The 13,720-nt window shown below is 39.0% G+C and overlaps 1 protein-coding gene across 1 annotated transcript in view; it reads right to left on the bottom strand.

Moving 5' to 3' along the window:
* Positions 1 to 13,720, bottom strand: part of ARHGAP10 (Rho GTPase activating protein 10) — a 138,533-nt gene that overhangs the window by 87,088 nt on the left and 37,725 nt on the right. Inside the window, exons 2-3 of the mRNA XM_063156749.1 lie at positions 10,436 to 10,531; positions 10,285 to 10,346 (exon numbers count right to left, since the gene is read on the bottom strand). Coding sequence (XP_063012819.1) covers positions 10,285 to 10,346; positions 10,436 to 10,531 — 158 coding nt within the window. The remainder of the gene's footprint in view (positions 1 to 10,284; positions 10,347 to 10,435; positions 10,532 to 13,720) is intronic.

Raw genomic sequence — 13,720 nt, 5'->3', positions numbered from 1 at the left:
CCTTGATGTAACAAAGGAAAAATACAAAATAAAGAAAAATATACACATAAAAGGCTGTGTTTCATAAAACAGCAGAGCTGTAAATCACTTGTCCTGCTACTCCTGTGGAGTATTAACCATGGGAACCACTACAGGAATTTGTTTGAAGCAGAAAATAATCTTTAAATCAAAATGGGATGTTCTCTTCAGCAACTGCCAACAAGCAGATTCCACTGCTGCCAGTGGGATGATATGTCAGTAATTCTTTCATTAAAAGAAAAACAAGCTTCCCCTCCTTCCAAAAAAGACATTTCTCATTTTGGACAACTTAGACTTTTGTTAACAGATGTATCCCCAAGTGCCAGCCATGAAGGTACTTTATGATTTGTCACCCCCTTTGCTTTCTGTGCCTGGGTTAAATAACAGGACTCTTGATTACTTCTGGGTGGAGTGACGTTTTGCAGAGCTTTGGTCATTCTCACAGAGCTTCATACCAGGCCATATATACGAATACAAGACTGGTAAATTCAACAGTGAATTACAGAGATGTTCTTCTGACTGACCAAGCTCATAATTAAAATACCTCCAATACAAGATTAAATAGAGACTCATTCCTGCAGTTTTCCAGTACACAGAATCCATGCTTGTCATGAAAAATTACAAAAAAGATGTATTATTATTTATAGAAAGAAATTATTTTCACTGCTATTCATTCTTAGCTTATTTATAACTCGGAAACTTAAAACAACTCTTTTTTTAAAACTGTAGATAAAAAATCAGCAAACAAGCAAGGGATTACCTAAATATATTTGTAATTATCACTTGTACTTTTCTTCAGAACTAGAATCATGTTAAAATGGAAAAGTTCCAGCAAAAGTTAAACTAGGCATTTAAGTTGATTAATATGAAACTAGATGTTCCTTCCTTTTTCAACTTCTGTCTTGACTCTTACATTCATTTTCATCCCTCTTCTTCTCTAATCCTGACAGATTATGACAGAAATGTACTATTTGAAACGACATTTTAAAATCCATTTTTTTACACCTCTCATCTATCCAAACCTACATGAAACAAATATATATTCAATTATATCTGGCAGGCAAACTGTGGCACACAAGTCATAAGTGAACCAAGCTAACAAGGTCATGTCTCAGGTAACAGAATTTTAACTAGCTTTGTGAATGTCAGAGTTTCAGGAATGCCCAGAAATGTTTAACCCAATGTGCGCACATGTCCCGGGCAGACAGTCCCAGACTGCTCAGGCTAGTCCTGCTCTGTTTGCAGCACCTACAGAAAGGTCAAAGAATTAACTGAACTTGAACATAAACCTGGCAACAGCAGCAGTAAAGTCATCAGTGCCATCAGCACCTCAGAAGATCACTCTATCCAACATTTCCCACATCCTGAAGCATGCTGTCAGCTTTGTGTATGTCTATTTCAGATGCCTTTACAGAACCCCGCTTGCTCAGCAGAGAAGTTGTACAGATCATAGATTAAGGGGCCCCAACCTCTCTTTCCAACTGCAGCCCTCAAAGGCACAGGTAAATCCATTAGCAAGCTCATTCACAGCTGCTGGATACTTCCTCAGTCAGGTCAGCAAGACCCAATAGGTCACTGCGCAGTCAGTGGCACTCCACAAGATGACTCCATTTGGATTGTCACTTCTTCCCTTCCCAGAAAAGGTTAGAGTACAGATGTTTAAGGACAAATTGCTTCCACCAACACCTCCTCCTATGTACTGTTATCTGACAGAGAACACCAGGCACCAGCATTCAGTGCTCCTCTTGCTTTCTCCTGCAGCAGGCAGGAGCAGGTTCTCTAAGTTCCCACTCCCTTTCCAGGCACAAGCAGGTTTATACTGCAGAAGAGGAAGGCTGCTTGTACAGCCTGTAAAGGAGTAGCAACCCACAAGAGCTCTCCTCAAAGTTCAGTGGCTAAAAAGGTTAAACCAACCTAAGTTAATCAAAGTTTGTTATTAGACGAATGCAGCACTGTCCTCCCAGCCTTCAGCCTAAAAACATCATTAGAGCTCAGCCTTTACTGGAAGCACTGGAAATTGCACACTGCTCATCAACAACTCTGGTGGTGAGGCAAATACATATCCTGACTCTGCTACAGTCTGAATTGATGCATTCTCCCATAAAAAAAAAAAAAAAAAAGGTTTAGTGAGAAAGAAGAAAAATTAAGTCATAAACATACACCTTCCTGCAGCCTGCAATGCAACACAGGAACGCTGAGTTCCCAATTCCACCTCGGGAACTGGAATGCAGATTGGATGCCTTGCATAAAGGAGGGGGTTTAGTTTCTGAGCATACCAACTGGACAGATTTCTTTGTAGTCAGGCAGGATTGTTGATTGTCCCTCGACAAAGCTATGAGGGAGGCCAACATGTCAGTAAGGCAAAGCCCATGAAACAGAGCAAGTGTCAATGAAACCAGATCTGGGAAGGAAGCTTTGCCTTAGTGAGTGCAACAGAGAAGGCAGAAAGGAAGACATACCTAGCAGAGACTCAATAACAAAATAGTTGACAGTGCTGCTAGATAAAGAAGTTCACTTTCCAATAAAGATATATGCCACAACAGCAGCTCTTCTACTTACAGAGGATATGGTCGTGTTTTCCCTAAGAAAATCTGAGCCTAATAAAAAAAAAAAAAAAAAGCCAATTCTGATACTTCCAATGTTGGAAGAGAGAAAAATATATAAAGAATATTATTTTCCCCAAAAAGCTTTCCTACTTCATATAATGATTTGCTATTGAAATTTCTCAAAGCATTAAGACCTATGCCTTAAACCCTGTACTATTAAAATTTGCAGATACAATTCCACTACTGAAAACATCAGATGTTATTTGCAAAGCCTGAATCTCTATTCTTTCTTTTCCCACGAGAATATGATTTGCTCTTACAGTTACACATGCCCCCAGTTAGCTGCACAGCCAACACCCCTGCCAGCCCTACAGACAGAGGTGTCTCTCTATAACCACACCTCAGCACTGGTTTTCCATTCACCTGGAGCACTGATGACTGCAGACAGTGCAAACTACCCCCAAGGCTCATTATTTTGTTTTCAAATCAAGTTTTCTTCTAATAAACATTTCTGGATTTTCTCCCTGCTCTAGAGCTTTACCTGTAGCTTTACGATATTAGACACTGAAAGGGCCTCAGGCACACATAGGGAATACAGACATAGGAGTTTTTTGGTTTTTAGAAGGCCTGCAGTACATAGACTAAAGGATTTTTAAGGAGGTCTCACAGCACATTAATACTTGTGTATCTTTGCATGTGTGCAGAAGCTCTAAAAAAAAAGTGACATCCATTGCTGTGGATTCATTTGCCGTGCAGGAAAACATCTGGTAACAAGAGAGCCAGGGGGACCAGTGATACACCTCACCTACAGACAACATATTTTGTTGAAGCACCAGGAGGCATCTGTAACAAAATACATCACCTCCCTCTTAGGTGTTCCAGAGAAATAGCCCTCAGGGTTTGGCAGGAAGACAAGTTTCTCAAACTGTTCCAAGGGGAATTTCCTAGACCATTGAGCCACTGCCTCACAAGCTTCAATACAGGCAGAATCCTGTGCTCTGTACTTCCTAATTCCTTCACAAGCAGCAGCCTTGCCTTGCAGGAAATTCAACAGCTGGACTCATGAGTTCACCCTTCTACAGAAAAGTTGTTTCCTGTTCACCTGCTGGAAGTTCATGACTCACCTTAAGGACAGACAACTAAAAGGGCCTCCTATGATCCATCTGCTGTGCTGTGCCCTACTCTGAAATGTTGCCCTCATTGAATTCCTTGTCATGAAACTGCTGGCCTCTAAAATCAGATTGGTATCATAAGGAAACAATACACAATTTCCTTTTTTAAACAAAAGATAATTAAATAGACAGTAGGTTTTAGTAAAGATTATTTACTGAAAACTATTTAATAGTCCTGTCTCCTGAGTAAGTTTATTCTTATGCAATACATTCCACTATAAAGAGAAAAATACTACAAAGCCATAATCATAACAAACAAGAAAACAAAATAAAGAGAAACAGACTTTCACACACTGCAAACAACGAGTTTTCCCCATCTGCAGTGAAGGAAAGCTGGGGATAACTCCTCTAAGGAAGGCCTTGCCTCAGCAAACACCAACACACCAGAACATGGTCTGGTTTTTGTACCATAGATATTGTATGTCCTGACCAAGCAAAAAGACTGCTCAGAAAAGAAAAATGCATAATTCCCATTTTCTTGGTGCATGGCAAAGCTCATCACTGAGCAAAAAGATGTCTCTGAAAGTCAAGAAGTCCAGCAGCAAACAACGGCATCAGTATTGAGTCAAGAATGAATTGCTCAATTGTCAGCGCTTTCCTCCAGAAGAAACAGTGCTGTTATTAACAACCAGCAAAATCCAAACTGGTGACAGCTTTACAATGCAAATTCCAAACATTTCCCAATGATGAACTAACAGAATGAAAATTCTCTAGTGAATGATGCTGATGCATGTGAGACCACAGAGTTATCTGGAAGAGGAAGCCAGTGGTAACAGGACTTGTCAGCTGTGTTCACTCAGAGGTGGGAGGAACACACCCAGATCTGGTTTTGAACTTATTTTTTCTATTGTACAGGCAAGTCATCTTTGGTTTATAGATTGATGTGGGCAAGTTCATATGTAACCCACAAAACTATTTCAGAAGACTGTATGTGACATTCAAAACCCAACAAATAAATGAAACATTCAATGTCAGAAGCCACCAAATCAGAGTAAGATGTGGCTGAAATACTCATTGTTCTACCTTCATGTTCCATATTCTGATAATTACGGGATTGTCATCTGGTCTCATGTCCAGCAGAGGAAAAGGGGAGGCTGGGCAATGAGATATGGCAGCAGTTGTTCTGCTTGATTCTAAAACTGGAGAATGTTTTATTAAATTAGAAAAATTGCACAGAAAAGACTGTAGATGCTGCAATTAAGGTATTCAAATGCTGTTCCTGAGACATGTTGTTTCATCTGTGCCTCTATCTCTGCATCTGAAATATTCAGTGTACTGCTGGCAGCCTAATTTTTCAGAAGTGGTCAACAATTATGTCCTTTCCGTTGTCTTGGCAGATATATTTAGCAGTTTGCACTGTCAGCAGACTTAAAAGCATCTGAACATATGGAGCACTACCTAATGCCTTGAACTCTTGTTGAACAGATCTTGAATGCATCACACATCTAAGACTACTGGATACTTTCTTACTCCAGATCAGTGAGTCAACTGATTGCTCCTTCACACAGATTTCTTCAGATTACTGTCAAGCAAGATTAAGATTTACAAACCCTTAAATACTGCATGAAGAGTGCCAAAGAAAAGATTAGAAAAATTAATACCACCATCTTCACAGCAGAGTCAGCCGCTGAATTGGATCCAGACACAAAAGTCACTGGACAAAAGGTAACAGAGTTGGCTATTCAGAACACTGTGTGTTTAAGTGAGCACTTCACCTGTGAAATAAATACTCATGCACTTCCATATCTTATCATAAGAGGGAGTTTAAGTAAGAATAAATAAGTAAATGTACATATGTGTACAGATTACTTAAAGTATATCTTTAAACTTTGGAGTGTATACCTTTGAAAGTTTACAGTGTCTTTTAACTTGTGAAAGCACAACTGAGAAACCCTCTCCCCCCCCTTTTTTTTTTTAAGAGGAAATAAAAGAAAGACTAAAAGAGCGATCTCACTGGGATATCTCTTTAAAAATCCATAGAGAAACCATTTCTTGTGCTCCTGATATATGCCAGGAATAACTCTGCTTTTCAGAGATGCTAATCTGAATTCGATTCTGCCAAGCTGGCAAAACTGACAAAGAATGCAAATGAATTTTTTCAGAGGCCAAAATTGCAAAGATACCCATGGGAAAAGAACAAGCCCTTTTTTTTTCTAAAAAAAAAAATGAAAAGGAGGAAAACGACTTTAAAATATAGCTGCATAGTACCTTTCCTCTTAGGACATCTGAAGGGATAGAAGTGTGTGAAAAATGTAGCAGGAAAAAGAAGAGAATGTATCAAAGTAAAACAACTTATTTATACTGCCTTGGGAAATCACAGGGAATAGAAGGTGAATATAATTGTATCAGAAATCCTATACAAAGAGAAATGTAATGGAGTGAAAAGAAAATAGATGAGTGTGCAGGGGCAAAATTAGAAAGAAGGTAAAAACCATTTTATTTGGCAGCAGCAAAAAAAAAAAAAAAGCCTAAGGAAAAGAAGTTCTTCATATGTATCTGAAAAGAGAGAGGAAGGAAGCTATAAAACCATTATTGAACTGAAATGAGTGTCAAATCAATGATGGTGTATAAGACAACAGATTTTAATTATCTCCAGAAGGGAAAAAAACCTCTGTTAAATTACAGCAAACTATCCAACAAAGGGGGAAAACAGGCCTTCAGGGGAGTAAGCACTCCTTAAGAGCCATTAGAGGTATTCCTGCATTACACAACAGAAGTATTAACTGCATTCAAGTCAGGAGGGGCTTTGCTTCAGAACAGTTTAGGAAGTCAGCAAAGCAAACTAAAGGGATAGGCAAACAAGGTCCCAAAGGACGGTAGAAGAGCAAATATAGCAGCAACTTAAAAGCAAGAAGAGGAGGAGGAAGCAGTAATTCTAACATAAAAGATAGAAGGTCTAAACACAGTGTAATTAAAATGAACACGGAAAAATACAGATGCAAAACACCACTTAGAAAGGGTAACCATAAAAATACCACTATGAAGGAAAAGTGATCAGTTTTATTCCATGACTACTGCAGAAAAATTCTCAAATGTTTCCCAGCTTAACTTGTAGCAAAGGAGACTCAGTGTGAACAGGAGGTGAAAAAAATGTAGACTAAATATCAGAATAAAGAGAAATCCATGTTCCTGTAACTTTTTTAAGAACAGGTTAGACCAGCTCTTGACAAGAATCATGTGAACTCCAGAAGCAGATAAACTCCAAGGAGGACAGAGGAACTCCAAGGAGGAAAGCACTCAAAGCCAGCATACCAAGCTGACCACAGCAGCAGTGCCAAGCACTGCCAAGATAACTGAGGGAACAATGCAAGAGCTATCAAATTTGGTTATGACTTAGCAAGACTGGAATCAACAGGGAAAACTAATTAGGGGCAAGCTGGTTGTTTAGGAGTAGCTGGGATGGAGAAAGGGAGGTGTGAAGGAAAGGACCAACAAGCACAGTCTAACCAGGTAACGCTTCTCTGCTCACCACCACAGCTCAAATGGGGGCAGACAGTGAACCTGCTGTTCTCAGTCCCTCACAAGAATCAAAGCTCCTTTCTGCTGCCAGGAAAAGTGGGGCTGGGAGGGAGGGTTTGGTGCTCTCCCTGGCAAGCAGAGGAACAGCTGGGTACTGAGACAGAGCATCTGAGCATCACCATGCTGGGCCTTGCTCAGCCCACCTTTTCCTACCACCTTGCCAAGCTCCCTGTCATCCCTGAACATCCACAGCACTTCTGCAGTGCCAAAGGAGCAGAAACTATGTCCTACAACTCCATTCACCCTCAATATCTAAAAATAATTTCCAGAATATTCTCAGGGACAAAGTGATCTATTTCTGCCCTGGGGAGTATCACCAAGCTACAGCGCTACAGAAAGATGTAATTTGGTTTTTTATTGACCACTCTGTAATAATTTCAGTGAAATGTTTGGATTATTGCCAACTTCCCTTTTCATATGGAACTAAATCCTTTGACACCTGGAATATAATTTCACCTCTGAAAAAGATGGGAGAAATGGTGAAACCATGAAGTGCAAGATCCCATCTGAATGAAATAATATCCACCAAATAAGTATGCACCAGATAAATTTACCTTTCTGGTCATCATTCATTGTAAACACTGACAGCAAGTTTTATGGACTCTGGATTCACTACAATTTCAGAAAACCATGAGAAGAGGAGATGATGAGCATTTACTTTGAGTCTAGAATGTATTTTAAGTGGAAATTTGTTTCATTTACAATGCAGTTCTGAAAAAAAGAACCCTTTTCTCAAGTATCTAAAAAACCAAAATGCACAGCAGTGTCTGAAATGCCTTTTGTCCTGTAATTATTCATTGATTTCTTTAATATAACTTTATGGGCCTGAAATTTGCCTATCTGTTTAACTATACATTGGCACTGAAGACAGTGGTCCAAAATCCTCTGGTTGTCTTCAAAATAGTAAGAGGTGAAATGCTTAATAATGAACATTCTTAACAAAGACTGAGGGCTTTTGAAAAAAAAAAATGCTGCTATATACTTTGCATCTTAATGGAAAGTCTTTGGATCCCTGACCTCATTCCAAACATCTGTGAATGCAACATGTCCTAATATTCTCCATGGGAGTATCTCTACAGCTCATGCCACTGTTAAAACATCCACTGAGAAGTCAAAAAAGAAAAAAAAATAGTCAGAGGAGCAGATGCTGGAAATTATCTTTTCCAGTCACCACACAATCATTTTCTCAGAAACTTATGGCCATTGTTACATAAGCTCACTCCAGAAATGATACATAACATTTGCTAGGCTACAGATGAAATAAAAAGGCCACGCATCTGGTAACTCAGAGAATATATTCTGTTTCCATTTGGTAATAAATATCTTCCCCATTACAATTTATGCTCCCTGTTTTTCATCAGTCACAGTTCTAACAAAAACTGCATTTCATCCTTTTCCAATCAAGAAACTGACACAAGTTAGCTTTCAGTATGATAGCACCTTCTGTGTAAGCATGGGCACCATACCAAAAAAGTAAGTTAATACAGTTTCATGGCATTCAGTTTGAACAATGGAAGTGTTTTACAATCCAGACAGACAGCACTGGATTCTGCACAGCCTGCTGTGGTGGTGATCTATCCCTGCTGAAGAGCTGTTGATACAGTCACTAAAATGTGCCATGGAATTGTTAAGTCATCCCTCAAAAGCCTGACATCAAAATAATGTGGCAGCTCATTAAGTATTTTTCATTATAAAACTTCCTAAAGATTTTCATTAATTAGATTTGTGCAATTCAATAAAATAAAGTACAGTTATGGATGACAGGAAAAAGCAGAGTAAAGACTATACTGTAGAATTATGAAAAGCAAAAGAAGTACTGAAACATACTTGAGCCAATCTCTACAATTTTGCAAAACAGCTCAAAATATTGAAAAAGTGTCTCTCCTATGCAGAGACAGTTTTTAGGAAAGTGTGAAGAACCACACTGACCCTAATTCAGACGCGAATGTAGTTCCAGAACAGCTTACCAGAACAGAACACACCACTTACAAGGAACAATGACTATTACTGGGACCAGGACTGGAAAGAGAAACATGGAAAAAAGAATTTTTCACAAGTTCTTTTATCACTTATCTACATATCCTGCACTGCAGGCACAGCTTCTGGCAGAAGGAAGCAGGGAAGACAGCAGATTAGTCTCAGCTTCCTCTCAGTGATGCCAAGGGATCACTGATTTCCAGGAAGGCAAAGATATCATCACATGTCAAATACCAAGAAATGCAATTGCTATCATGTCAGATCTAAGCTCATGTCCCAGATGGAGAGTCTGGCCTGACTCAGAAGAAAACTGGGTACACAGCAACTGCTCTATGAATCACTGCTCTGAAACAAAAGCTGGGCACGCAGCTGCTGAGAAGAACCAGAAAGAAACCATCGAGAAGGAAACCCCCATCTTCTGAAAAGTCAGGAAAGCCAGGTAGCAAGGTGTTTGGCAGAGCTCTCAGCCCCTGCTCTGCATGCAGCCAACGTGAGCCATAATTCACTAATTACACCCCAAGCAATCACAGGCAACAGAACAAAGAACAGAGAACTTTTACACAACAGAGCAATTGTCTGCAGCTCCAACCTCTCACTGAAGCTCAAATAGAAGGTAAAGGTTTCTAAGTCTGCTACTTCATAAATACAACAGACTGCATCCCAGATCCACAAAAGCATTGAAGCCAGAACTACAGAGATCCTGGATCCAAAGCTGGCCAATTGCCAAAACTTGAGTGTCCCCTGCTGCAGCATTAACTCTTTCATTTTGCTTTTTACTGGAAATGGTGAACAAACTTATGGTGGTTTTCCCATTCATCCCAGCCATAATTAACCTGGGCATGACTATTTTAAACCAACTCATATTTATCCATCCCTACCATACAGATTTCTTCTTTAATGAGAACAAATTGTTGTCTCTACTCTAGACTACAGAGCCAGAGGCTGCTCCCACTGTTAAGTCAGCGATACTAACAAAGCAATGAAAGCAATTTCACCTAATGTTGATTTCTTTGCTATGTGCATAGCTTTTTAAATCTTTAATTGCAACTCACCAAAATTTCTCTTTGTTCTTCAAGATTTTTTAAAAAGTTTGAAAACTCATGAAGTGATGCATCTGTAATATAAAATAATACAAAGAAAGTTTAATCATGTTGCAGGATGGCATTGACAAAATATAGCCACTCATAGTCATTTCTTACCTACCTATGTATCTTTCATCATCAGTCTCTGCATCACCAATGAATTCAAATTTAAAGTCTCTCAGAGAATGGGCAAATTTTCTCTGTGCTGCTGAAAGGTCTGCAAGAAAAAGAGCACAGGTTGAAGGGTAAGCAGTCATTTTATGTAGGCCAGAAGATCTGTCTATGCCTAGAATAACCAACTTTTACAAGAAACTCTTAACACAGGTCTGCCTAAGGACACTACAGGACATGCAGTGTTGCCTAACCCTCTTCTGATAAGGCATTTGTCACACAGTTTTCTTTATGCAAAGCTACATAGTAGAAAGCACATGCGACCATGTGTATAGTGTTACATCTATCCTTACAGTTCACTTCAATTTAGGGCACATGAAAAGAAATCTGTAATTACAGAAGTTAAGGGCACAACTCTAAGTTGTACCAGTTGTCTTGCTCTGCTAACCTAAATTCACTCCTATATTCATCAGCACAAATACACATCTTGGAATTTTCTAGGTACTATATATAGATAGCTCTGCTAGTGAAACCTTTATAAATATACATAAACCAGATACAATAGAATTGTTGCACTTGAACTAGAAATTCCATGGAGTTAAACTCTGCCAAAAGTTAAATTAATTGCACAGCATTAAAATTAATTTTATATAATAACTGTTTTGCAATAGCTATAAAACATTTCCAGCAACACAAATTTAACCCATTAACATTTGACAATTTGAGGTCAGAGGCTGCACTCTTGCACTTCCCAGGAAGTAATCAGACTCCATATTCAGTCACAATATCATCATGATAAACCGTCCCTGAAATTCATAAAGCTGTAAATAAACACTGTGCACACACTTTTCTGTTGTACTGACATGTGCAGGTTGGGAATGTCACAAGTTCTGGAAGGATGCAATTGTTCAGGAGGGGAAAAAAAACAAGGATGCATGTCCTGGTACACCTCTACCCAGTTTGGAAGGTTTTACTCACATTTTTGTAGTCAGTCAAAGTTAAAGACAATTTAAAGTACTTAGTTAATCTATAATCTTTTTCTTATCACATGCAGTTCTGAAGGGTTAAGAAGAACTCTTTTAACAGGCCAGCTAAGCATTTTGCTCTTTAATATTAACAGGCACTAAAAGATTACCAGCTTGGTCTTTTTTGTTCTAGTTTTAGGAGGGAGGTAATTTGTTTTGGGTTTTTTTTTCTTTTAGTTTGGGGTTGGGTTTTTTTGTTTTGCTTTACCAACAACAAATTTAAAAAATCACCTAATTTTATTACCAGTCCTGCATCTGACACATCATGTACTTTATCACATGTCACTGAACTGGAAGTTCAGTTCAACCACTTAAAAGGTTAAGTCAAATATTCTACAAACAGCAAAACAGTCTAAAATGAAAAAAAAAAAAAAAGCTTTTTGATCCTTCTCCTTTCTTTTCACCCATTTCTCATTAGCCCTCTCCCTGCCCATTGTGTAACAGAGCTGTTCCCTCCTAAACCTGTGCATGTATCCTCCAACACATGAAGTAGCAGGATGCTGCACAGGGTTGAAATAACAAGGATAAGAAGGTTGAAGGAAGCAGTAACCTAACTCCCCTGTGAAAGGAAACATGGGTGTTTTAATTCAAATATCTCGTGGGCTCAGCAGCTGTTCATAAAGCAAACGGTGAAAGAAACAAGTTCTGTTGACTGTGAAAGTCTTAAATATGGAAAATAACAAGGTTCTTAACCATCTAATGTTACACTTATTTGTGAGCCAGGTCACAACACAAGGCTGAACAGAATTTATTTATGGGAGAATGGTTCCAACAACACTCACTCTCCAAAACTTATTAAATTTCCTTGAATCCAATAATCCCCTCCCAAAGCCCTGTCACATGAGAGTCAGCCCCATGCTAGAGGAAGAAATTGTTTATTATGTTTCTCCTACTTGTAGAGGTGAAGCATTCAAATCATGTTGAGCAAGGTACATTCTCAGAGACTCATGCAGCACCACACACCCACAAAACCCCCATTTCCCATCATGGACTGAACAGGTACAATATTAGTGACTTTATGGGCCTTTCTAGAGTGCCATCAAACTTCCACCTCTCTTGTGACAGTGACAGCAAACAAAAGTTATGGCCACACCCAGACTCTTTCAGCAAAGTCCAACATCTACAACAGCTTAAGAATGGGCTGAATTAAAACACTCAGCCTCTCACAGGATCAGAAACCCACATTCCTGTATTTCTCATTAGTGAACCTGCTCAGGGATTGGAAATTACTGACCCAAGAACTGACTATGTTGTTGGAAGCAGTAACCTTTTCACACATCAAAGATATATTAGCAGAGTTCCTCATTAAAATCATGAAGATACATTAAATTTTTGCAACATATTTCCACAGATAATTTCTGAAATGCTTAAGAACCATTACAGTAAATTTTGGAAACCATCGATGAGTGGGAGGGACTTGGGGATTTGGGTCACAGAATAACAGTCTGATGGGTCAAGAGAAGCTGCAGATACCTGACTATTGAATCAACACCTGAAAGAAAACAAGAAGAGATTTTCTGGATTTTAAGAACTTGGCACTTTCAACAAAACAAGTCACTGGAGCAAAATCAAAACTGAGTGTCAAGCAGCAATGGAGGAAAACTTTCTCAGAAGGTCAGAGCAGGAATACTGATTTCCTTTTTGCTAAGGCACAGGAAAAACTTAGGATGGTGGCTGAAAACAAAAAAAGGAAGATAGCACAGCTTTGTGGTGGATTTTCTTACCACCTGACAAACCACAGCCACAGAGAGATACCTGAGACCACCTGCAGTCAAACCTTCCACTGTGGGACAAGCAACATCAAACTGCTCTGACAAATTCCAAATGTCCTACAGTACACACCCAGAAGTTCACCCAACTATAAGCATTTATAAAAACTAGATGCTGATATCATTGTAAGTACTATAGTGTCTGACTATTGTGCTACAATTTCAATGCTGAGCATTGTTGCTTGAATTAGAAATTTCATAAATGTAACTTGGCCTTCTTCCACAGTGTGTCAGAAGACCTTTATTAGAGCAAAATGCTTTGTCTGGCACTGACAGACACATCCCAGCATTGTTCCACACCAGCATGACAGCCTGCAGGACCAGGGTGTGTTATTTAGCAGACTGTAAACCCGAATGGACTCCAGCTACAAACACCAGAATAAAACAGCACTTGAATACAATTAGGTATCAAACAGCACGAGCAGTTAACTGGTTACGTGAATATTGCTGTGGCCTACTGAAGAGTAACTATTTTTTCCCTTTAATCTCCACATTTTACAA

Source organism: Melospiza melodia, chromosome 5, assembly GCF_035770615.1.
Source record: "Melospiza melodia melodia isolate bMelMel2 chromosome 5, bMelMel2.pri, whole genome shotgun sequence".
NCBI lineage: Eukaryota > Metazoa > Chordata > Aves > Passeriformes > Passerellidae > Melospiza > Melospiza melodia.
This window is presented reverse-complemented; position numbering and strand designations above follow the sequence as displayed.